Raw genomic sequence first — 26,689 nt, forward strand, 5'->3', positions numbered from 1 at the left:
ATCCCTCGTCCCTTTGCCCCCTCATCCTCCTGTTTGCCCACGTTCCTTTATTACTCTGTCCTCCCACTTTCCCTGACCTCCACATTCCTGTCACAATCTTCCCCGTCCTTAAGGTCCTTGTCTCTTTCTTCTCTTGAGACCCTCGTTCGTAATATTCCCTGTTTCCTCTCTCTTATTTTTAAAATGTCCCCTCCTTCTGCAGACTCCTGGCCCTCCTGCCTCACGGAATCCCCTCCCCTCCGGTGCCGCCCCCTCTCTTTCCCATCGACCAGTGGAGGCACAGCGGACACAGCTGGCGCGGCGCGTGGGGGCGCAGGGGGTCACAGCGTGCGTGGCGCGTGGGGGGCGGGCGTCTGAGGGCGCCGCAGGGTCCTCTGGCTCCCCGGCAGCCCCCGCGCGCGGTGCAAGCTGGGGGAACATGGCCGCTTCCGGTCTCCCTCCTGGGCCGGCGGGGGCCTGATCGCGGCCCCTGCCAGTCGCACTCCGCCCTCCGTTTCTCCAGCCCGGCAGCCGCGGAGGTCGCTGCAGGCTTTCTCTCCCGCTGCCTCCGCCGCGCCATGGAGAAGAGCTCGAGTTGTGAGAGTCTTGGCTCCCAGCCGGCAGTAGCACGGCCACCCAGCGTGGATTCCCTGTCCAGGTAACCGGGACGCCCAGGGCCTCGCCCAGCGTCCGAGGGGGATGAAGAGGGGCCGGGGCCTCGCTGGATGGTACCCCAGCCCGCCGCCTCTGATTCCAGAAGACTGCGCCGGAATTCCTTCCCTAGGACTGGGAACGTCTTCTTTCTCCCTCTCTGGGGGTTAGAGGCTGGGAAAGAGGAGGTTAAAACTCACTGCTTCTTTTTCGGCTCCTCTACCTTTTGTATTCCGAGGTCGTTTTATCCGCGGTTGGGGAAGCCCCGGTTCATTACATTCTCTAATCTTTCATTACTTCTTAATTCATTTTTTGGATAGCCCTCCCCCCATTTCCTCCCTGCCTTTCTCTCTTGACCACTCTTTCCAAAATCATCCTCCAGTGTTTTTTCCATCCGTCTTTAAGTCTTTGCTTTTTGGTTTCTTGCCGACTCTTTCCTCTCTTTCCCTTCGCTTCACTTATCTCTTTTACTATTTTCCTTACATTCTGATCTCCACCCCCGCCCCCCCCAACTTTGCTTTAAAATGTAAGTAAAAATACCCCCCACTGTGCTTCTCGGGTCTGAATCTTTCAGCTGAAAGTCATTATTCCCGAGTAACTAATGAGTGGTAGTTTTCTTCCTTCTTGGGCTACCGGTTCTCCAGGTTATTTCTCTTGTACCAGATGGGATTTTGAGGAGGACTTTACTATGCAGCTTTGCAGAGAGCTGTTGTGAATGTTAACTACACGTGTTTCAGACGCAGTTTTTTCCTTTGGTTTTAAAATAATGATTTAAAATTTTATTAAGAAATAATTGGAAGACCTGTATTTGTTATATGGCCACAATGAAATCAGGTTCTTTTCCATTGAAAAATAGTCTAGTTGTTATCAGAGAGTTATTAGATACTAGACCGCTGTGAAAACACACTATTTTCATTTTTTCCTGTGAATAAATTGAAGTTGCTCTGTCTCTTTTAATTCATTTTGGATTCTGCTAGATATGGGTGATACTGCCATTTTTTTTCCTGTTGCTGTTCGGGACCTCATTAGGAAATCGTTAGCTGATCCCACCGTTCTAAATTAGATTCTCTTAATGCGTTCATAGCAACCTGCCCACGCTTTTTTCAGAGTCCTTAACAAGCACAGTGTAATTGTTGGTTTAATTGTCTTCTCTACTAGGCTATAAGCTACTTGAGGACAAGGATCGTATTCATCTTCATATCACCAGCATTAAACAGAGACCCTGCCTGTCAGAGGTGCTTAATAAATGTTTTTTTTTAAAATTTGTATATTGAGTTATCCCGGAGAGAAGAATTTTTCTTTGTGTTTGATTATGTACAGTGTACATTTGTTTTAAGTATTTTTTAGGTTTATGTTTATTACTTGGAAATTTAGAAAGCTGGGGATTTACACTCAGCTGTAAAATCATTCAGAAAACAGGTTGGAAAATTACAGTTTTATGGGAGAATTACGAATGACAACTATGGCTCAGGATAGAATGTAAAGAACAAAAATGAGGCAACTAGTAATCTCATCCAGGGGAGAGGATTTGGAACCACAGGAGGCAGCATAGTGTTGTTAGAAAGAAAGTACTGGAAGTCAGGAGGCTCAGGCTCTTTTAAAGTCCTAGGCTCAGCTAGTGATTTGACCTGTATCATTTAACCTTTCCAGTCTGCAGTTTTTTCATCTTTTGAAATAAGGGGGTTGATCTAGAAAACCTGTAAGGTCCTTTGGAGCTCTAAAATTCTCTACCTTAATGATAATACTTGATAATAATCTTTGTTATGAATTTTTGCAGTTACACTAAATAAATGTCTGTTAGTATTACAAACTAATGTACCTACCTGTGCCACTTAAGCACAATTTTCTAAAAAAAAAAAAAAAAGTCCAGCAACTTTAAAGTTTATATATATATATTTTTAACTTCTTGAGGAAACATTATGTTACATATGAATTTGAGAAACTTAAGAACTCCTTGAATTTTGACTAGAGTATGTTAGCTTCATCCCTTCCAGACAAAAATGTACGTATGACTCTACTTTCACAGGAAAATGCCAGCTTTCATTCCTCTTCTCTAGAAGGTGGAAAAATAACATTTATTAAAAAAAAAAAGAAAAATAACATTTATTGATTGTCTACTGTATACAGTCCACCCTGCTAAATTCTTTCACATCTTATTTCATGAATCATTACACCTGTTTGTGGTATTCTCTTTAATCAACATTATAGAAAAGATGCATTGTAGACACTTGTTAGAAAGCCTAATTTTAAACTTAATTTAGGGTAACAGTCACAGACGATTGTAGTACTCGGGGGATGGGGGTGGACAACTGTGGTTATAAAAGCAATGTTAAGTCGCTACCCAGATTAAGTTTATTACTTTTGTTAGCCTATAGTAAAGCAAAATATTGGTGTTTGAACTGTATTATCTCAGCCTTTTGCAGAAATCTCACCCTTAAATTGTAGTTATGCTTTTGTTTTATACAATTAGGAAATTTTCATTTTCAAATTTTCAATTAGGAAATTGCCTTGTGAAATTGTTTTGATATCTCCTGTAGAATAATAGTTAATAATACTGTTCAGTGTGTTACAGATTGTCTTTTACACATTCGATTAACAAATTTCTGCTGAGTTTAGTTCCAAGGAAAATTGTTTATGCAAGAAATTATATTTCCTATTTGTTTGAAAATGGAAACTATTAATGCATCTTCAATTTGGCAAAAGACTTCAGTCAGATTTATAACTGAAGTTGGTAATATACTCATCTTTAATTTCTTCAAGTACTTCTGTTAGATGAATTCAGTTTAAATATTATGTTTAAATGTGTTAATTTGTAAAATGTTTTACACTCTTCTGGGAAGTAGGAAGAATATAAATCTGAAAAATAGTACTGTAACCTATGTGGTTGCCCATTGTTTTTTGGAAAATGACACACTCCATTTAAGTTGGGTGACTGGCTCTTGTGGGATCTGTAGTTCACACTAAGCATACATTGAATCTTGATATCTATATATCTACTGTCTATGTATCTGTAAATCTGTAGTCAGCTCAGAATTGCTGTTGCTCTAGCTTTGCCTTCTAGGTCATCATAGGCCTGATATCTTTGGTCACAGAAGAACAGTTTCATTCTTAATATGATATTCACATAGCAGTTTCCTAATCAGCTGTATATGATTAGGAATTACATCTTCTTGCATCCTTAAAAAAAAGTAATTTTCTTTGGTGAGTCCTGGTTGGTATTGTCTACTTCAGTGAGCTGTTCAGCAGCTCTTGTATATCCTGCTATTGTCCATTCATCACACATGTTCTGCCCCACAGAGAGAGTTGTGAAAAAATTCACTTCAGCACACTGTTTATCCGGCTGTATTCCATAATTTTCTTCTTGTTGGTTTTGCTCTGATTCTTGGGTAGGATATTGATAAAACAATACTGTAGGCTGGATATGGTAGCTAGGGTAGGCCTGAGCCTTAGAATTGTAGAAGTTATACAGCAGAATTTGATACTATATTGGTACTATTCTGCCTTCTTAGTCTGGTTTTCCATTTTGTACACTGTTATAAAATGTACTGCTTAAGTGAGTTTCTTTGATTACTTTTTACAGTGCATAATCACATGCTAATATATCTAGTGCTGAATATGTGCCCAGTGAATGATTGAATAAAGAAATGTTGACTGAATGTTCGCCACTTGTCTTATTTGCTGTTTCTATTCAAAGAATTAAAAAGGGTTTTCTTATGTGGATTTGGCCTGTAAAGTCACAACTTCAGGTTCAAGCTGGGAAGTTACCCTTGCATGAAGCCTCTTGACACCGTGAGCTATTTTATTGGCTGCATTATCTTTTCTGTGCCCACTCCTGTACGTCTTCACAACATTGTTTCCTTAGCCTACCGGATTTTCTATCTGTCTTGATTACGTTGGTCTCTTTCTCTCTAATTTATTTTTTCAGTCATTTTATTTAATGTATGTTTCTTTCATCCTATATATCCTCATTTTCTAATTACTCTGGGCACCACTTGTTTGTCTCAGATGATTTTGGGTTATCCATTGATTTCTAGTCTGTATATTCATTAGTATTTATAAGCATTCTGTATTTACGTTTAACTTAGATTAAAAAAAAATCAGAGGGGAGGTGCACATAATGTAATCAAAAAAGTAGCTCCAACTAATTAGATTTTTGAATTGCATGTCTTCCTTAAAATTATCATCATTAGAAAACAGTAGATCCTGAATTTCTGTGTCCATGAGTTTTGATGGTACTTATAGCCTGAAGAGGTAGGAGAGTTTTTAATATTTCTAAAATACATTTTGTCATAAGGTCTCATTTCTGGTTTCAGCCCCAAGGTTACTTAGAGGTGATGTAAGTAGGAAATATCCTTTTAGGTTGTTTTTTCAGTAGTGGTGTGGATTTGTATCCAATCACACATTCTTACCAATACTCCTTTTGACTCTTGGCATGTCTTCTGAGGCAGCTGGCCTGATTGGTGGTAGAAACTATAGCTACAGAACAAAGTGAAGCTAATAGGCTGAATTTCCAAGCTTGGCCTGATTATTAACACCTTATATCAGACATTGAACATTTTGGTAGCCTGAAAATTACTTATTTTGGGTTTCATTATAACAGGACCCTAAAAGAACCTTAAAGTTCTGTTAGATAAGATCCAATATTCTTGTGAACTAATTAGTAATTGTATATATTTTTCTGGAAGAACATTTAAATTACTTACCAATCAATAGTATACAAGTTAATACTAAAGCTGAGACTGGGTCCTGTGTATGTTTTATTCTTTCTTCCTTATGCTATATCATCAACAGTCTTCTATTAGTATAGGTCAGTAGTTCCAGGACAGTAGCATCAGCATCCCTTGGGAATTTGTTAAAATACAGATTTCCTGGGCCTACCTCAGGTCTAACTGAATCAGAAACTTTGGGGGTGGAGACCGCAGTTTGTAGTTTAGCAAGACCTCCAGGTGATCCTGATGCATGCTGAAGTTTGAGAACCATTGTCTTGGGTCTTTTCCTGATTGTTGCTTAGTAACTCCATCAATATTAGTTGAAATGGGCTAGGTTAAGGTCTGTGTTAGAACTACTATAAGCTTATTACTTAGAGCACTTTTGTAAAAATATTGACTGAAGTAGAGGTAGAAGTCATCTCTTGTGGATTTATTATATCTCGCTTTTTGGAAATGTCCTGAGCTCTTTTCTTTCGTAGCCACAAGAAAGAACACCAAATCAAGAATATATGTTTTAGGCTTTTCTTAAAAATAGATCCTTGGTGAGATGCATTAGTGGTAACATACATATTAAAAAAGTATTATAAAGAATTCCAGGAGGCCATCACCTGAACCAATAAAAGATTATGCCCAAGGGAAGGAAATAACCCAGATACAGATGTTCAGTAAGCAGTGAGTTTATTTTGGAAAGCTGCCAGTTAATGCTATTGTATTCAGATTCATCAGGGACAAAGGTTGCATGTGATTCAGGACTTGACCATTCTCTAGATTAGTATAGAATATTTTCTCTTTTTAAAGGAAGTTAGTTTTGAATAGGTAAAGCACTTGCCATCTCTTGGCCTACTCTATAGTTAAATCAGTGGATAGGATTAAAACTATTGAGAGGTGATATGGATAGGGAGTGATTTTATAAGCCTGCATTCCACAGGAAGTCAGGTTAAAAACAACTATATAGGGCTTCCCTGGTGGCGCAGTGGTTGCGCGTCCGCCTGCCGATGCGGGGGAACCGGGTTCGCGCCCCGGTCTGGGAGGATCCCACATGCCGCGGAGCGGCTGGGCCCGTGAGCCATGGCCGCTGGGCCTGCGCGTCCGGAGCCTGTGCTCCGCAACGGGAGAGGCCGCAGCAGAGGGAGGCCCGCATACCACAAAAAAAAAAAAAACAAAAAACAAAAAAACACAACTATATAAAATGAAAAGATTGATACAAGTTTCTTAAAGGGACTAGAGAAGATGCCCTCTTAATGAAAATAATAACCTCAGTTCCCTTTCCTGTAGCTTTATTACACAGAACTGATTGTGCTTATCCCTCTTAATGTGTTTCTCTATATGTACCAATGTTGTCATCACTATAGACCACTAATGAGCAAGCTTCATAATTCTGCTCCTGGCCAAGTACATAGTACCCATGCAGTAATTGCTGATGAACTTTCCTTCTTTCAAAGACTCTTTACTGGATGTGATTAACTCTTGGCCTCTTTAAGTGCTTCTTAGTCTGGATTAAATAAGGGCAAATGCTATGTTTTCAATATAATAAAAATTAACTTAAAATGTTTCAACCTATACACTTCAAAAAACCTAAATACACTTACTTGGAAAACTCTTCTTTATTATTTTTTTAAAGTAAGGATTTAGGTTTAGAGTATAACAGAAAATCCAAACTAACAGTGGCTTAAAACAGATAATTTTGTGGGTTTTTTTCCCCCCATGGTAAAAGCCCGGAGATAGTTAATACAGATCTGATATAGTGGATATAAAGTATCAAGGACACAGACTCTTTCTAACTTAGTGTATGTTACATTCCAGTGTTAACCTCAAAAACTGAAATTGCTATTGCAGTGCTTTACCCATTGGATCTTCATTAGTCGAAAGGAAGGAGGAAGGGAAGAAGAAAGGCATGTTCCTCTATGTAAAGGATACTTTTTTTGAAGTCACATACCGCCTTTAAGCTTACATCCAGTTGGCCAGATCCTGGTCGCATGGCCATACCTAGCCACAGCGGAGGCTAGGATATGTAGTCTCTTCTGGGAGGCTTTATTCTGAGCTGGAAATTGGAGGTCTGTCTCTAAGGAATAGGAGAGAATGGGTATTGGAGATAGTCAGCAGCTTCTACCACGTATACAAATAAATCATCTTAAAGCAAGGAAAATATTTTTCAGTTCGAGTGTACAACACTTAATTTATGCCAAAGACATTCTTAGATTTGCCTGCAATGACCATAATAGAAAATGCTTGGAAAGAGAAAGATGATATATCGTAGCAGACCGAAAAAGAGAACTGTATCTTGGAATGCTCTAAACTCTTGAGTTTTTAAGCTTTTTACTTTTGTTTGTTTGTATTATCTTGGGCCAGATTTTTATAATCTTAATCTAGGACCATAAAATAAAGGGGATAGACTTATTAATTGCCAGGTCATTAAGTGAAAGGCAAATAGAAATCAGATGAGGAATGATCAGCTATGTTATTTCATTTGAAGAGCTCAAGGAGTTGCTTGGTAAAGTAGTGGTGGTATGAGGATGATGGCCTACATTGATTACTCCTCTGCAGTTTGGCGTTCATTTCCAAGCCATGTATCCATGTGTTTTATCTCCCCCTAGAATATTGCATCAGGTTGTACTTAGGTATTTTCTCTCATTTCAGTTCAAAAGCTTTGGTCTTCATAAGAGAAATAAAGCAGGCCATTTTGGGTCATGTTAATTTATGAATGCTTTTGCCAGTATCTTGTGTTTATTTTTACATCTTTAACCTAAGGTTTGATTGCAAATTCAGAGAAATCAGTGTTTTATGCATTTTTGTGTCATCTAACTTAAATATTAATATTTTAAGCATGTAATGTCAAACAGAAGTTTAATCATTTGGGGATAAGTAGAGGAGGGTAGAGGAGGGTAGAGGAGTCTCTTCTGGGTTGATACAGCATTATTCATTGTGCTCATAGGGTTTAATAGGCATGAGTTACAAATATATCCATCTCCTTTCTTAACAGAATTGCCATTACTGAAAACAGCGAGTGAATAGTTGTTCAACTAGGACTTTGTTAGGAGGTTGTGTATTAGCAAAAGGGGTAATAACTTTGGCTGATGATGGGCTAGTGATTATGAGCCTTAATTTTCTTGAGTTGAGCCAGGAAACGCAGCAAAGGTCAAAAATAAAATTTTAATATGATATGAATGTCCTCTGTTACTAGTATTAGGTAATACTTTTCCATTATAACCAAAGGCAGTACCTAAAAATATGAACATCTGAGATAAGCTTTGCTTTTCAAGTGGTAGAAAGTTGTTGTAGTAAACAATTAATAGTATTAATAGTAACAGTCCCAGTAATAATAATATAAATAATAGCACTTAACATTTATTGAGTGCTTACTATATGCTAGGCATAGTGGTAAATCCCTTATATGCATTTTCTCATATAATCCTCATAACTATAAAATAAACAGTATTACTGTTTCCATTTTACAGATGAGAAAACTGAAGATTAGGGAGAGCAGTTTGACATTTGAACCCAAGTCATTTTTAACTTCAGAGTCTCTGTGCTGTAATTAACTCATCATACCTGACGATCTGGTGCCCCAGCTCCAGGGCAAAACTTGGTAGTTAAGGGCAGTCCCAGGACAGGTCAGTTGGGTTGTCTTGATGAGGAAATGAGTTTCCTTGACCAGCTGTACTGCTGAGCAGGAGAAGGATAAGGTACACAATACATTAGTGAATTCAGAATGTCCATCTTTGGAGAGAATTTTCTCTAGCTTTGAATGTTTTTCCTTCTGACAGAAAATAGATGTTTTTTTTTCTTTGCCTGATGATTAAGAGGATAGTATCATTTTCATTCAGAAGAATAGTTTTACATTTTGAACATCAGATAAATAAAAAAGCAAGTAAACATGATGCCTCTTCCCAACCCTCCCTCCCCTGTAGGCTTTACAGAATACTTTAGAATACTTTACTGTAGGGTTCCTTAAATATCTGAATTCCCCTAAGTTCCTTTGTGTTTGTTTACAGTTAATGTGTTAAGAGCCATTGACATTTGAAGATCATCAGAAGTGAAGATAAAACATCTCAAAAATTATAATGTAAGTGAATGGGAAAATGGAAATTAAAAATGGACAGAAGGGAATATTGCCAACAATATTTCTGCAATTCATATATTATCCCAAATGCAATTTATGCATATGACTAACCAGTAACTTCAAACTTTAGTCCCAATTCCAAGTCCTAGTTCTTAAAATTCTGTTCTCTTCTACCTAGGGAAAACAGTCATTAAGTTTTAGTCATCAGTAATTTTCCATTAAGATTCTTTTGGCTTCCATGTACTGTTTTTTGCTTTTTTCTCCTTAGTACTTTGCACTTTGACAAGGGCTGATGTTGTATTTGAAATTGTATGTGTGTAGAGACTGAGGTCTTTGCTTTCTAGCTGCTGATGTATGTTTTGCACAGTTTTAATTTTACTATAGTTCTGTATGTTTCTTAGGCAGAACTATGACCAGTAAGCTAGCTAGCCTCCTCCCTGCCTTCCCTTCTGTCTTTACCAGCTCCCTTCCTTCCTTTCTTACTCTTTGTATTTGTTTAATGTAGATTATGTCCTGAACATTGAGCTAGATCCAGAATTCCTAAGACCTTGTTTCTGAAATAAGTTATGTCATCTTGTTATGTCATCTTTTTATACAGTTGGTGCATTAGAGATCATGTAGTTAATTTCTCAAGTGTGGCTGAGGCCCGCCTGCACATTTCACTCACTTGTAGTGCTTGGTGAACACTTAGCTTCCTGGGTTCCAGGCCAGACATTCTGAGTCACTGGGAGTGGGCCCAGGAGTCTCTACTTAAAGTGAGAACCCCACCGATCCAGTTACTTTTTGGATTCTAGTACAGCTCTATAAGTTTGCAGTTGAGGGAACAGACCTAGAGAAGTTTAATAACTTTACCCAAGGCACCATAAGTGTTGGAAGGCCAGGAATGGTTGGTGGTGTGTTCTCCAAAGTCACGGAGATATTTAGTGCCAGAAGTGATCTGCTGACTCCTAGACTTCAAATCACGTTATGGGTTTTATTAGGCCAGACAGTGTATATATATAAAATCATAGGCAGTTCATCACTGTTCCTGAAAAAAGTAACTAAAAAAATAACTGAAGAACATCAACTGTTTGTTTCTTCATCTTTAGTCAGATATATGACTGGTTCTGATTTTGAAATCACTGGGGTTGGGGGGAACCCCTGGTAGTCCCGGAAGAGGAAAAAACCCATTTATTCCCTATGGCACTATCCCTACTTGGTCTTTAAATTTTATGCTTCTGAAAAGGAAGGATCTGATTTCCTTCTTGAATGATGGGTAGCTAGCATAGTGCTTTGCAAATAGTAGGTGCTTGATAAATGGTATGAACAGGTTACTGTTAAAACTTTGTTTTTTTCCTTTGTATTCTATAAGCTACTATTAGGAGTGGTTTTATTTGCTTTGTACAGAAGTTGATACTTGGTATACCAAGCCAGAGACCTTAAATAATTGAAGTCATTTATATTTATGATACTCCATTGTTGTAGTTGATATTCACAATATCTCTGAGGGACTAAATTATTCTAAAGTATTTTCTGAACTATATGTATTTGAATTAATTTTAGTGTTGTATGTGTATTTTATATTGTATTGTGTATGGTATATTGATAGTTACTGAATTGTAAACTTATATTAGTAAATGTCGTTATCCAATTTTCTTTGAAATATTCTGTAATTCTCAAATTAACGACTGAGTTTAACCATAAAATGCTATTATTCAATTTTCTGGAGATTTTGGGACATGTTTTAACTGTAAGATTTTTAAAAAGACATTTTAAGATCACATATTCATTTCTAATAAGCTGTATTTTTGTAATTTAAAAGTTTCTTCCCATGAAATTTTTTTTTTTGCTCTTTTTGTAACCACAGATTTAAAATTGTAAATATGGTGGTTCTAAAAAGGAGTCTTATCATGCAGTATAATTCCTTCATTGTATTCCTTGATACTTTCTTAGGCCTGCGTTTTTTAGTTCGGATTCTACTTCTTAACTATGACTCTGGATGAGTCCCTTGATTTCTCTGAGCCTGATTCCCTTATCTGGAAAAAGGGTAAAATGATACTTGCTGTCCTGTTTTTACAGAATCATTGTGAGACCTAAGTATGATGATTTATGTTGATGACAATAAATTAAAAGAATAGTTAATGCCTGTGTAGTGTGTACCGTGTAGTAGGCACTGTTTTAAGTACTTTACGTATATTCATTTAATTCTCATAACAGTCCCGTGAGGTATAAGAATTATCATTATCTCCACTTTATAGATGAGGAATCTGAGGCACAGAGAGGTTAAGTAACTTCCTTGAGGTCACAACAGGGTGGTAGAACCAGAATTTAGTACCAGGCAATCTAGCCACAGAGTTGGTAATATGTATGGAAGATAAATGTGTATGAGAGCTCTCTGACATTTGTAAACGGCTATGCTAACGTTAAGTATTATTATTCTAAAAGTACTTTAAAAGAGAGATGTTTTCCTCATCCTTTTTATACAGATAGAGGAAAAAAAGGCAAAACAAGCAAGAAAAAACAACCAGCTTAATCTGGTAAATAGAGAATAGTATTCAAAATTAAGGAGGGATAAATCGCGGAATGATGCCAATACATTAGATTTTTAATTTAACCATTCCAGGCTAGGAAGAGGAAGAGGAAGAGATGTTGAATGCTCTTCTTTTCCTACAAAATCCTAAAACAAAATGTTTTAGTGAGTGCAGGACAAAACAAAATAAAACACCTATGTCAACTCACTTATATGACTGAAGTTTGTGCAGAAAAGTTATATCTCATTATGCTGATGGGGTTGTGACCAATTAATAGTAATAATTTGTTTTTCTCTGTCTTGGGAAAACAAAAGTCTGTCTAGATAGCCTAAAGAATGGATATGTGACTTCATGGTTTTAATAATGAATTCAGATTTGCATGATGGAATGAGAAAATTACATGCAAGGTCATTTATCAAAGCATGAATTCCCCGTGTGTTTTCTATTGTTTGTCCAGGTAAAAGTGTTTGTTGAGCAAGCATTTACAGAATAGGTCAACTCTCCTCTTTTTAGTGTGTCTGCCCTTATATTTCAATTTGGATGGAAGTGTTCGTTTCTAAAAGGAAATGCAATTTCAGTGTAGTGCGCTTTGAGCTCTATTCTTTCAACTTTCAGTTTAGTGCCACATTTTTCTCAGCTAAATTGCTAACTTTTCCTCTGTAGGCTACTTATGAATCCACGTGAGTTTTAATTTCAGCTCTCATAAGAGTTTGAATCAGGTTTTTTGAAGGGATTCTGAGAAACTCTTTTAAGGAGTTGCTGAGGGTGTTGGGATTGGTTCTGGGACTGAAAGTCCCTCCTCCTGTCCAATTCTCACCCCTTTCCCCGTGGACATACTCATTTTGGCTAGAATACTTTGGCTTTTACCTATTTATTTATATTTCCAGATAAGATCTTTGAAGAAATAATACTCTGCAGAAGAAAAACATGTATGTAAACCATTTATATACAACCTGGTTTTTCACACTTTCTGTTGCATTACCAAGTAATATGCCCTAACTTTTAGTTAGGGAAATGTAGTTGATAGACCTGAAAATAAAATAATACAAATTAAACTGTATCCAAGGTCATGTATACCTCAGAACCTAGGGATTTTCCAGACTAAGTGCCAACATGCACTGCACCAGCTGTCTCAGAGCTCAGATCCCCTTTGTTTCTCAGAAGAATACAAAATGTAGGCTCTCATCTGTCAATCAGATGCCGTGATGATAAGATCACTTATGTCATCTCTTATACTGTAGATTGGTTAAGTTAAGAAGTTCAGGTTTCTGGTGTAGCATTTAAAAAAATAATTACTATAAGCTGTAATTAATTTGTTTGGGGGAGTTGTTTTTCTATTTTGGAGATCCTGCAAATATTCTGACAATACGTCTTTTGTATCCTAAGTGCTTTATACACACTGCAGGCCTTTTATTTTTTTTTAATAAAATTTCCAAAAGAATGACTAATAGAGCATGAACAGTGCTTATGCACTGTAGTCCATTGTGTAAGTACTGACAGCAAAATTTGCATTTCTAGAAAAGCTTGTTCACAGTCAGAATATAGAATACATTCTTTAATGTTCTTGGGCAAACATGCTATGTATGTGCTCAGGACATTACTTACAGGAGAATACTTCTTTGAAAAGAACCTTTTCTTTCCATGGAATACTGAAGAAAAATTGAATTGGCAGTAGGAGTGAAGCAGTTTAAATAAGGCAAGTGATTTAAATCTTATTTTAATGATTATAGTCAGTAATGACTGGAAATAAAAAATTAAATCCTTGGGAGGCATTTGTTTACTAGGATATATGGAAAGATAGGTGACTTGTCTCTAGGTTGTTTTGAATTAAGAGTGTAAAATATTGGTATGTTTGTTTATCTGCATCCCTAATTTTCAGACACTTTCACTTTTGCTAGAAATGTTTTTATGGGATTTTTTTTTTTTTTTTGGTATGCGGGCCTCTCACTGTTGTGGCCTCTCCTGTTGCAGAGCACAGGCTCTGGACGCGCAGGCTCATTGGCCATGGCTCACGGGCCCAGCCGCTCCGCAGCATGTGGGATCTTCCCGGACCTGGGCACGAACCCGTGAGCCCTGCATCGGCAGGCGGACTCCCAACCACTGCGCCACCAGGGAAGCCCAATTTTATGGGATTTTGAAATGTTAAATCAGGAGAACTAAGAGGAGTATAACTATAGTTTTGGCATCTTTTAGTGCTTGAATTTTATTTTTCTGTTCATTATTGTGAAATACCGCCAGTGTTGGTGCGATTGACAATAAAGTAATATTAATTCCATTAACAGTCCAGCACACCAGCAGAGTCAAAGAGGGTTAGTGCTTTGCTAACAGTCACATTGAAAAATACTGGTCGGGGGCTTCCCTTAGTCAGATGAAGACATTTTACCGTGTACATCTGAGTGAAAAGTACTTTTAGGGCCAAGGGCTTTGCTTCATTTTAATTTAATTAGTGGGTTCCTTTTTAAAGGGAGACCCTTATTTCTTTTTTTTTTTTTTTTTTTTTTTTGGGGTACGCGGGCCTCTCACTGTTGTGGCCTCTCCCGTTGTGGAGCACAGGCTCCGGACGCGCAGGCCCAGCGGCCATGGCTCACAGGCCCAGCCGCTCTGCGGCATGTGGGATCTTCCTGGACCGGGGCACGAACCCTTGTCCCCTGCATCGGCAGGCGGACTCTCAACCACTGTGCCACCAGGGAAGCCCAAGGAGACCCTTATTTCTGATTTCATACTGTTTTCCTTTCTGACAAGGGTACTCTTGTATTTCCACGATGCTATTCGTTGAACGCTTTCTACCAGTTAAGTATTTAGTACGAATGGCTTTCTACAGGTCATGTTTTTTCTCCTTACTGTGGTCTTAATAAGATATCATTACCTTATTTTATAAAGAAAGAAGTTAGATTAAGTAACTTGCTTGAATTATTATTTGCTAAGCAGGAAACCAAGTCCTTGTGACCCTGCAGCTCATATTTTCAGCTACTGAGCACTTCTGCATCTGTGCTCTATGCTTTGTGTTCTCTTCTGTGTTTCCATTGCGTCCTTTATATCCTTTCAGTCCCACATTTTACTATTATGAGATACTTAGATATCCAGCATCTTCCTTAGACCGTAAGTCCCTTGAAGAAAATGAATCTGTTTTCAATACTGTCCCCAGTACATGATTCATTGGTGATATCAGTAAATGTCTATGAGAGGTGAGGGTATGAAATAGGAGACTTAGGAAGTTCCTGCCCCACAAATGGAGGGGAAGAGTGTGAAGAGCCAGAGGGAAGATGGCTAAGAGGCCTTTAGTGGAGGTAGAGATTCTTAGTCTCCATCCTTGAAGGAAGCTGAGGGGTACTTTGAGGCATGGGAATATTCGGAATTGATAAGTGACCCCTGCTATCTGGAGACAGATTCTTCTGCCTTTGCAGCATTACCAGGGATGCTTGTAAGTTCACCAGTATTGAGGCAAGAAATCCTTTTGTGGTAGGTACCAAAATTCATTTGTTTAGACATAATTGTCATAATTAGCAAGTTTTTAGCCTGATTAATTCTCAGGAATAAGTATAACTTAAAAAAAAAATCTACCTGAAACAAAAAAATTGAAAAGTGGAGGGTACCTTATTTAATACTATATATTTTGAAAAGCATATAAAGAGTAATTTCTATCTTCCTACCACTAATTAGTTTGTATAACTCTGTTCGCCTAAATGCTACACTTTGAAATAGTAGAATTTTTGAGACCAAAAGGGTAGAACATTGCTCTTAGGAATAGTGTAGCAAGGGAAAAAGATATTCTGTTGCAATAATAACAGACCAGTAAATATGTGGGAATGACTAAGAGTCAGATGATGGGATTACTGTTTTGATCTTGTGGTGGAAAGAAAACTGCATCACTCTGGCTGAGATAGTGGCAGGACTATTGAAAAATAGTATGACTAGTGCTGTCTTGTATTATGCCTCTTTTAGTTACTATAAAGCTAAGTTCTGTTCTTTCATAGGTATGTGTGTATGTTCATTTGGTTATTTTTGTGGAGCCAGAAGTTAACATTTAAATAATATTGACTTGATTCCTTTAAATTAGGAATAAAGAGAATAATATAGTTTAGGGTAGAATAAGAAGTGGGTTAAAGAGGGGAGTTCTACTGAGAATGGTTTCCCATTTACAATGGCCATGGTTCTGCAAATTTGGATAAGCACATCTGAGAATGTAAATTGTTTGCATGTTCATATAATCTTTAACTGGTCTTCCAAAGGATTTTACAATGGATCAGAATTTAGAATATAACGTGGTTTTATTCTGAGGTATTTTGAGCCTCCTGAGAAAAGCAGTCTACATATGAATAAGTATAAAGAATAATTAGTAACAAGAGTATTCCACAGTGCTGGTTATATTTTTATCAGTTTTGTAGCTTTTGAGAAAATATTCTCTCTATAACAACTTTATTATTTTCTAAAATGTGTGTTTTATTTATACTTTTTTTTTGACATAGCACACAAGTACAGACATTACTGCTCTTGAGGGCAGAAATTGTTTGGCCTACCCTTGAGGTATTATGATTATTTTTGTTCCGAAGTACACTTACCTTTCCATTATTCTGAACCTTATTAATAACCTGCAGGTTATCCCTGGCCAGGGAGTGTTGTATTTATTTATGGCTTAGGTATTTGAACCTTGTCCGTGTTTTTTTGTACCTCCATTAAAGGATTTATAGGAACAGAATGATTATAATTTGATACTATTTCTTAATAACAATTCTGATAAAAGGTTTGGGCAGAAAAGTGCCCACACTAATTGAAAATGAATAAAATTTCACGATGTTGCTGCTGTGTGATGGCCTTTTTACAGGGAAAGTTTATGCAGTATACATAAGAAATAATGTTGACGGAGAAGTCTTTGAATCACATTTTCATATGGGACAATAGTTTATTTCTATGTATGTATGCATGTGTGTGTATAAGAGGGGAGAGTTGGGGGCATTATGACTATCAAGAGCTGAAAGGGATATTAAAAATGGTAAAATCCAAAAAAAAAAAAAAAAAAAAGTAAAATCCAGTTTAGCAAATATTTCCAATAGTTAGAACCATAACTCTTCATTTGTAATCCTAGAATTTTATCTCTAGGATTTTTATGCTCTCAATCATAGAACCTTAGATTTGAACTTTGAGACCATCTTGTATAGCAGCTCCACCCCTCAGGTCTTCCTTATGACTTGAATGCCATCATTCACAAAGCCCTCACTTCCTCAACACTTCCTGCTCCATTTTGGAGATCACTCTCATCAAAGAAAAGAGGCATTGGGTATAGGAAATGACCCTTTTTTGGTAGCCTGTCAATTAAATGGAATATGGATAGTGGAGGATGATTGCTTAGTTTGGAACCATAGTTGTATTTCTCATTTAAGCATACATTTGGAAAAATCCTTTTTGTCATTGAGGGCCGGTGACATTTCATGATTAAAGCAGATCCTATGGAATGGTTATAATTTAATTTGAATAGTAACACCACAATTCTTTTCATCTTGACTCTTTGAAATCACTCTGTGAAACTGTTATGAAACTAATGGTCATTAAAAAAAAAAAGTATTTGGACCATGAACTTGTGACTCTCTATGTCATCTTTTCATTTGTGTGCCCAAATTCTATCCACTTTGGCTTTTGTCTAAAATAAGATGATGTAATTTTTTTTTTTTTTTTTGGACATCTGGCGACTTTTCCATGAGTCTTTTACTGTTTGTCATGATAGATTTGATCATCTCAAATATTTCTTTATTTAATGTCTTTTCCTATAAATCAGTTATTCCTTTAAATTATTTTAGTGTAAATAGGTCTGGCTTACCATTTTAAATATAATGGTTATGTCCTAAATGCTAATCTCTAAGGAGCTCTGATTTTTATTTGGGAAGTTTTCTTGGTACATAAGCATTTATTTTGTACATTTTACCTAACTAGAAAAGGTAAGCTTGCTTGAAAACATTACCAAAGAACTGTAAGAAATAGCTGTGACTCAAAGATGAATGTGATGAGGGGGGTAGATATCCAAGGAGTCATCCAGCAGGAATGGTGTTAATGTGGAAAGTCTTCCTGAGAAGATGCCTTGTTTCTTAGATAGCCCCATGTATATCTTAAACATTTTAACAAGTAACTTCATTTTCCATATTTTAGTACATTATCAGTTGTTGGGTGCTGGTCTCTCCCCGCCCCCCTTAGTAGTGGTGTTTATATATAAAAGAATCTTAATGCTTAGATAGCATTTTCACATCATTTTAGAACTATCCAGTGAGATAAGAACAAGTATCAGTATTTTTATCCCTACTTTGCAGTATGAAATTGAGGCTCTGAGAGGCTAAATGACTTTCCATGATTTACGAGACCTAATTTTCCTTTCTCTTCTTGTAGCTTAAACTTACATGTCCTAGTTGGGGTGAGAGAATAATTTGTGTGTTAGCATCCTCCAAAGTGTCCCATGCTTCATACTGTGATGGTGCTTTGCAGTATGGTTACTTATAATAATCCACTATTAAATGCTTAATGGTAGACATCCCTTTTTGGTCATGAAATGACATAGTACACAGCATTTGTGTTGAAAGCAGAAAGGATCTTATGTTTCCAACAATGATTTAATAATTGGAACTGGTTGCTAGAGGGGAAATATGAAATTTCCTTTTCCAGAAGTTATTTTTGCTTTCTTGTCATGTTTTAAATAAATTGTATTACATTTTCTCTGGCAGAGATTATGGATAATTTAGCTCCTTGCTTCTTTAAGGATAAAATTGTTAGAGTTTCATGTTTGAATTCTCCAGCCCTGTGTTTAACCTCATTCTGTTAAACTGGTGTTCTCTGATGACAGTAGGCAGCATCCCATTCCAGCCTCCATTAGATAAAAATAGTATTTTACATTGTTAAGGTGTTTCTGTCAGGTAATGTGCTAAGCTCTTTGCATGCATTATTTTATTTAATCTTTATCAGTATGTGAACTGTTTCTGGCATGTGGTAAGTAAGTATTAGCTAAATGGAGGAAACAGAAAATAAATAAGTAAAACAAAAAGTATGTCAGATAGCAATGAGTGTTTTGGGAAGAATAAAGCCACGGATAGATAGAGAATGAGTGGGTGGGTTTGGAGTTGTTCGCAATTTTAAATAGAATGGCCAGGGAAGGTCTCACTAAGTAGGCAACATGTGAGCAAAAAAGCTGAAGAAAGTAAAGGAAGAAACGGAATATTTAGAAGAAGAGAGTTACAGATAGAGGTAATGGAAGATATGAAGGGCTTGAAGTGGGAGCTTGCCTGGTGTGTTTGAGGAACAGCAAGGGCTCCTGTGTTGTTATGGTGCAGAGGAGCAGAGGGGAGAATAGTAGAAGATGAGGTCAGGGAGGTAAGGGTGGGGGCAGATGTGAAAGCCTTTTGGGCCTGTTAAGGACTTTGGCTTTTGTTTTGAGTGAGATGGGAAGGTAGGGGAAGGTTTTTTGCCGAGGAGTGACTATGTCAGATGTTTCAGAAGGATCACTGTGGCTGCTGTGTTAAGAACAGACTAGGATGCAGAAGCAGGGAGACTGGTTTGTAGGCATTTGGAATCATCCAGAAGGGAGATGATGGTAGTAGCCAAAGAGGAAAGAGAAGTGATTGGATACTAGACATGTTTTGAGGGTTCAGCCAATAGGATTTCCTGATGGATTGAACATGTAGTGTAGGAGAAGAGTCAAAGTTGACTCCACAGTTTTTGGCTCAAGAAAGTATAGAAGGATAGAATTAACATTTACTAAGATGTTAGAGCTGGTTTCAGGAAGAAGAGCAGGAATTTGGTCACAAAAAAACAAAAACAAAAACAAACAAAAAAAAAAAGAACAGACTAGGATGCAGAAGCAGGGAGACTGGTTTGTAGGCATTTGGAATCATCCAGAAGGGAGATGATGGTAGTAGCCAAAGAGGAAAGAGAAGTGATTGGATACTAGACATGTTTTGAGGGTTCAGCCAATAGGATTTCCTGATGGATTGAACATGTAGTGTAGGAGAAGAGTCAAAGTTGACTCCACAGTTTTTGGCTCAAGAAAGTATAGAAGGATAGAATTAACATTTACTAAGATGTTAGAGCTGGTTTCAGGAAGAAGAGCAGGAATTTGGTTTGGGGCATATTGTTCACCTGGAGGTGTTGCATAAATAAGTTATTGGAATCTGGAATTCAAGAGAAAAGTGTGGGATAATGCTACACATTTGGGTTCATCAATTTAGAGATGTTAAAGTTGTGAGACTGGATGAAATTATTAAGGAGGGGAGGTGTACATAGAGAAGATAAGCGTTTCAAGGACCGAGAGTTTAGGGGTACTCCAGTGTAAGGAGGTTCAGAAGTGAGAAGGAATCACTACAGGAGACCTGAGAGGAAGAAGGGCTCGTGAGGTAGCCATAAGAGTACAGTGTTTTGGAAGCCAAGGATAGACAGTATTTCAAGAAGGAAGGATCAGCTATGTCAAATGCTGCTTATAGATGAGGACTAAGTATTGACAGTTGAGTTTAGCAAAGTGGAGGTTCTTGATGGCCTGACAAAAGCATTTTTGTTGGCCTGTTGGAAGTGGGTTCAGAGAGAACGAGAAGTGAGGAATTGGAAGCAGCGAGTAGACATCTGTTTCAAGGAGTTTTGCTGTAAGGAAGCTCAGAGAAGCGAAGTGGTATCTGGAGGGTAAGTTAAGAGAAATAATAGCATGTTTCTATGCTGACTGGAATGATTGAGAAGAGAGGAAAATTTTTATGGTACAGGAACCAGAGGGAAGAATTGCTGGAGAGATTTTCTTGTGAAGATGAGGGGAGATAGTTCAGTGGAGGAGCTGGCTTTAGATGGAAGTATGGATGCTTTCCCTACAGTAAGAGAAAGGAAGGCAGAGTACGTATGCACTGATGCAAAGAGGTTGTAGTTGAGAGAGCCTGTGAAAGATCTTTTTTGATTACTTCTATATTTTTCAGTGAAATGGGAATCTAGATCACCTACTAAATTCAAGACGGAGAGGATGGTAGAGTATGAGGAAAGAAGAGACCATATGAAATAGTTGTCTGGAAAAATGGGAGAACATATGGATTAGGGAAATGTAGTGTGTTTGCTGGGCAGTATTAGGGCTTGGTTGAGGTGAGTGATCATGTATTCAAAGTGAGTCCAGGCCGTATGGTTGTGTGTTTTTCTCTACCCTAATCCAACTGTATGGGTACAGATCTAGAGTAGGCAGAGAGTTGGCTTAACTAGCATTTGGGTGTTGCCAGGTAAGTACCATGAAGCAAGCAAGGACCAGAGATGATTGTAATTACAGGCTATAGAATTTAATAAGTTGGGGAAAGAGAAATAAGGTCATGAAATGGAGACAGTGAAAGACAGTAGGAACAGTGGAGGCCTTGGTGGAATTGAACAATTAAAAGATGTTGGCTAGGGTCCTAGAGAGATGAGCTGGTAGTTAGTAGAACGTTTGAAATTTAAATTGTGGAGGTCAGTTAATTGGGAATGCCGGTGTTTTAGGGTGTGATGTTGATCTGAGGTAGAGTGGAAGACAAGATCATTGGTGGAGAGGAGGTAAGGCACTGAGAGGCCAGGGTGTTGGAATATTCATTTATATGGGTATTGAAATCAGTAAGAATTATGGCAGTTGTGTTGATATTAGAAAGAGTCAGGGTGAGCCTGAAGCTAATTCTTCAAGGAGTGAGGGAGAGCGAGTTAGAGACTGGTCGTTGACCTCAGCAAGGAAGGGTAGAAGGTAGTAGAGCCTGATGACATAAGATTGAATGATTGGGGTTTTTAGACATGGAGAGGAAGAATAGTCTGAAAGTGGCAATGGAGAACAAGGCCTAATTTCCAGGCCCAGTTGTGGGAGGGAGATTTTGGTGAGAAAATAAGAGGGCTTATTTTTCCATTGAAAAGGGCTGTAGGGAGAGCAGTGTTCTCAGGGGGAAAAACCAGGCTTTAGTTAGAGTAAAAGGTAAAGAGACCATTTAAGGGAGAGGAAGGTAGAGGATATTTTGCTGATGATTGACCTTGAAATTCAGAAGCACAGGAGTTGGGAGGGGAGTGAATGGAAGATGAGAAGAGAGGAGGGAATTAGTCTGGTGGTTCTGACTTCTTGTGGGAACTGTTGTGAACAGAGATAAAGGGTATAATGAAGTTAGTCCTTACAGTTTTTAAGATGGGATGATAGAATGCAGGGAGACTGAGTATTGAGGGGGAGGGAAGGGTGAGGTCCTGTAGAGATCACTCACAGTTCTGGGATCTACTCTTCACTTGCCAGTGATGTTGGGGAGGCTATGGAGAGATGGAGGCACACAGTCTTACCCTTCCAGAGCACTTGAATTTCTGATATCCTTTTGTAACTCCTACTGATGGGGGCTGGGGGCTGGGGGGAATGGGTGGTCTTATTTGGAACACAAGGAGCTGAATAAATGATCAATTATGTGAGGTAGAGTTTATCATTTCCATTTACACATAAGGAAACTGAGACTTAGTGAGGTAGAGCATCCTGCCCACAGCCACATGGCTGCTGGGTGGTGGAGTAAAAGGAGATGAAGCAGTCTTAAACAGTAAAGTAGATGAGGAGTCAAGGAACAGTAACATTCTGAGATAATAGTAGATTGTCATTGGAGCTTTCATTTACTTTCAAGATCCTACAATATCACTTGGATTTATACTGAATTCTTATATATTTTTTTTACCTCATTATATATTTTAATTTTTTATTTTTGTTCTTCTTATCACATCCTTTTCATACTGAATTCTAAATGGGAGATTTAATGAACAATCTAGTCTTCTCATATTGAATATGTTCCTTGTGTTTATTGTCCAAAAACTTAAAAAAAAATTATGGGAAAGAAACCCAAAGAAACTGCTTTCTGGTTGTTTTATTCTTAACCCACTTCTATTTTTTTTTTTTTTTTTTTGTGGTACGCGGGCCTCTCACTGTTGTGGCCTCTCCCGTTGCGGAGCACAGGCTCCAGACGCGCAGGCTCAGCGGCCATGGCTCACGGGCCCAGCCGCTCCGCGGCATGTGGGATCGTCCCGGACCGGGGCACGAACCCTTGTCCCCTGCATCGGCAGGCGGATTCTCAACCACTGCACCACCAGGGGATCCCTAACCCACTTCTAAATCCAGTTCAGCTTTATCTTCTCCAGGGAGCATTCCTTGATTGGTCTCAGCTGAACTTCATTTTCATACAGTGAGCTTATATGATAGAAATATTGGTGTGTGTGTTTGTGTGTGCATGTGTGCATTTGTTTCATGTCCCTAGTTAGATAGTAGACACCCTGAGGGTATTTGTCCTTTTGATTCTGTACTCCATATCAGAAGCAGTGTGATTTAGTCAAAATGGGACCTGATGTATCTGGCTCTGCTACTTATTTGATATCATATTTCAAATCATTCACTTCACTTCTCTGGTCTGTATTTTATCTGTAAATGAGGGGAGTTTCACTGAAATCTTGGAGGTCCTTGAAAGTTATAATATTCTTTAATTAACTGGCTATCAGAGTAGTTGGCTAACTGGTGCCTATACTTGCATTTGAAAGGAACAATTAAAAACTATTATTTGGTATAACTGTGGTTACTTACTGTGCAGCTTAGTGTCAATGTAAGGTTTGGGCAGTAGCCAGACAGGATCAGAGTGAGAAATAAGACTGGAGAGAGAGAGGGTGGGGCCAGATAGTACTAGTAGTGTTTGTAAATGTGGGACTGAGAAGACTAAAGATGTTTGAAAATCGTTGGCACGGAGGTGATAACTGAAGCTGTGGGAATCCATGATGTTTCAGAGAGAGACTGAGGACAGAGAACAGAGCCAAGGTCAGAACTTGCAAGAGAATCTATATTTAGGGGGCAACTGGAAGAAAAGAACCTGGAGGAAGCCAGTAAATTTTAATGACAGCGGAAATTTAGAGAGGAAAAGAATCCCAAGAGGGAGGCAGTGCCAGTAGTGTCAGATATTGCAGAGAAGTTAAGGAGGGCAAGAACTAGAGAAACTTCCTGAAGTCACATGACATCCAGAAAGCAGTATCATTAGAGCAGTAGAGGGTAGAGTTATTAATGAACCTGACGTAGATTCAGCAAATCAGTGTTGAGTTTCTACTGAATATCCAGTGTTGTATAAAGTCTATGCATGTGTACACATGCACATACACACACACACAGACACACAGACACACACACACTCACTCTCCTCTCCTGAAGATGACTGGATGGGGCAGGATGAAGAACACAGGAGGAGGGACTTGCCTTGAACCTGAGAAGAGATGTGTTATCATCTAAGATAGGAAGAAAGAGTGGGTTTGGACACAGTTAAGCTTACTGAGAGAGAGACAATATGCCTTATTACCTCAGTTTTTCATTCCTATTAGATTATTGTTTCTAAAACATATAGATCTTGTTGACGTAGTAATTGATTTTACATATCTTATGAACAATTCCATTGGATTTTTCTCTTATTTTCCTTGACCTCTTTGTAGTATTATTATGTACTATGAACTACCAATTTAAAACACTCTTTTTGGCTTTCACTAAACTTTTTCTCTTGATTCTTTCATCTCTCTGACCATTTTTTTCTAGACTTCTACCTCCAGTCTGTATTCTGTGAAAATGACTGTAGTTCTGTTCAATAAATTTCAAATCTCTTATTGCTTTATACATCCTGTCCCTGGGCTAAGTGATTCAGTTTCATGGATTTAGCTGTCACCTAACTGTAACCTCTCCAAAGAATTTCAAAACTGGAAAAGTTTTGTACTTCCCCTAATGAACACTTGGGTACTTTGTAAGAGCTTCAAGTTCAACAACATCAAAATCTACTGCATATTTTCACATACCCCATTCAAATTTGCTCTTTCTTCTGTATTTTGTGTCTTTGTCATTGTGTGGCCCGTTCCAAATGTCTATTAATGCTTTCGTTCAATAGCCTGTTAACTAATCTGACTTCCTGTAGAGGTTTCCCCCCAGGTGGTGCTCCATCATGCCAGCAGAATCTCTCTCTGCACATAGAACTGATTATGTAACACTTACGCTCAGAAATGTTTGATGGCTTCCCATTGCCTACAGAATAGAATCTGAACTCTTACTATGGTATCCTTCATAGAACCACAATTTCTATGGTTTCTTCATAGAACATAGCTCAGCCTTTCTTGCCTCCACCCCTGCCATGATCCACAAAGCCCAGTCACATAGGTTTCCCCAAGTAATCTAGTTACTTCTGCTGTTCTCTGTGTGGAATGTTTTTACTTTTCCACTCTACCATCAAATCCTATTAACGAGCCATTGTCCATAACAAAATGACACATTTTTCAGGTCTGCCTCAACCTTTCCCAGTTGCACTCAGTCCTTTGCTCTTCTACTCTGTTTTTAAAACCACTCTTATAGCATTTATCACAGTCAGTTTCATAGATAGTTGAATAGGAGTCGGCCTCTCCCATGAAGATTTAATTTGGGAACACATCTAATGTTGCCGTATTGCATGTATCTTCACAGTGCACTCATCCAACACAGTGTAAGCAGTAAATGAAAATTGCCTGAATGAATGGATGAACAAATGCATGACCAGGTAAAATATAAAATCCTTTGGCCTGCTGCTGCATGGGGTGCGTATGTTTCCCTGTGGATGCCTTGATGCCACCTCAGTCTTAACAATTCCAAGATGAAACTCATTAGCTCCCCAAACTACCTACTTTTCTTGCTCTCTAATTTGGCACACTGGTTTCTCAGTCAGCAGTACTTGGGTTCATATTTTGACCCTTTTCTCTCCCGTTCTCATCATGTCAAGTCAGGTTGCCAAGTTCTATTGATTCTGTCTCCAGTGTGCCTTGCATCCACTCCTATTTCATTTTTCTGCTAGTTTAGGCCCTTAGTACCTCTGACTTGAGGAGGTCTCCTAATAGTTTTCGAACAGATTTTCCTGCTCTTGTCATCCTCTTTGACCTATTGTTAAAATCATCTTCCGAAAGCACAGAAACTTTCAGTGGTTTCTCCCTGCTTTCAGAACTAAATATCTAGATACCAACTTATTTTTTAGAACTTGTACAGGCTAATCAAAACTTACCTTTTCTGGCATATCTCTGATTGAGCCTTACAAGTATCCCACACTTCAACCAAAGTGGTCTGCCTCTTACAATAGCTTTAATATGCCCTGAATTTCCTAATACTTTCTTTTTCTTTTCTTTTTTTCATATTGTTCTTTTGCTTAGTGAAATTGTTGAGAAGGTGTTGAACCTCTTCTGTAGTCTAACTTCAAATGCTACCTCTTTCTTAAAACCTTTTTCAAGCCCCTAAGTTAAAGCTGTATATGAGCATTCCAATTTCCAAACCCCTAAGTTCTTTATTTCATTCATTTTTCATATTCTATATTGTGTTGTGATTTTTCTGTACTTGTATTAAGTACATTGGAGTGAAAGCTCACTAGGGACAGCAACCCTATGTTATTATCTCTGTATCTCTAGTAGTTCCTAGAACAGTAGTGTCTTGCATATAGTAGATGCTCAAGAGTATTGATGAAATTAAACTGAGATATGGGATAACTAAAAGAATATGCTAGTGAAGAGAGCTGAATTTATAATATCAGAACTGAGAAAAGACCTTTTGTAAAAAAATAATCAGGTCATTAGTAACTATAAGAAGGAGCCATTTTAGGGGCTTGATAGAGGCAGAAGCCAGATGGGAAGGAATTAGGGCACGAGTGGGTACTAAGAGAATGGAACCATTGAGGATAGACAATTTGCTGTAATGTAGAAGGTAGCTAAACTCTTAAGAAATGAAATATGGCCTGCAGATTTGGAAAGAGACTTGTGAAGGAAAACCACATGCTGGGTTTGAA

The 26,689-nt window shown here is 38.1% G+C and overlaps 1 protein-coding gene across 9 annotated transcripts in view; it reads left to right on the top strand.

The window, feature by feature from the left end:
* Positions 1-336: 336 nt before the first annotated feature.
* Positions 337-26,689, top strand: part of MTMR2 (myotubularin related protein 2) — a 105,369-nt gene continuing 79,016 nt past the window's right edge. Inside the window, exons 1-4 of one of the 9 annotated variants that reach the window (XM_007101860.4) lie at positions 344-637; positions 1,789-1,865; positions 9,332-9,402; positions 25,351-25,423. In XM_007101860.4, the coding sequence (XP_007101922.2) occupies positions 25,404-25,423 (20 nt within the window). In that variant the 5' untranslated portion in view covers positions 344-637; positions 1,789-1,865; positions 9,332-9,402; positions 25,351-25,403. Of the gene's footprint in view, positions 638-1,788; positions 1,866-9,331; positions 9,403-25,350; positions 25,424-26,689 lie in introns of those variants that run through there. The other 8 variants (XM_007101864.4, XM_007101861.4, XM_007101865.4 and 5 more) reach the window with 8 other exon arrangements.

This window comes from Physeter macrocephalus, chromosome 16 (assembly GCF_002837175.3).
Source record: "Physeter macrocephalus isolate SW-GA chromosome 16, ASM283717v5, whole genome shotgun sequence".
Taxonomy (NCBI): Eukaryota; Metazoa; Chordata; class Mammalia; order Artiodactyla; family Physeteridae; genus Physeter; species Physeter macrocephalus.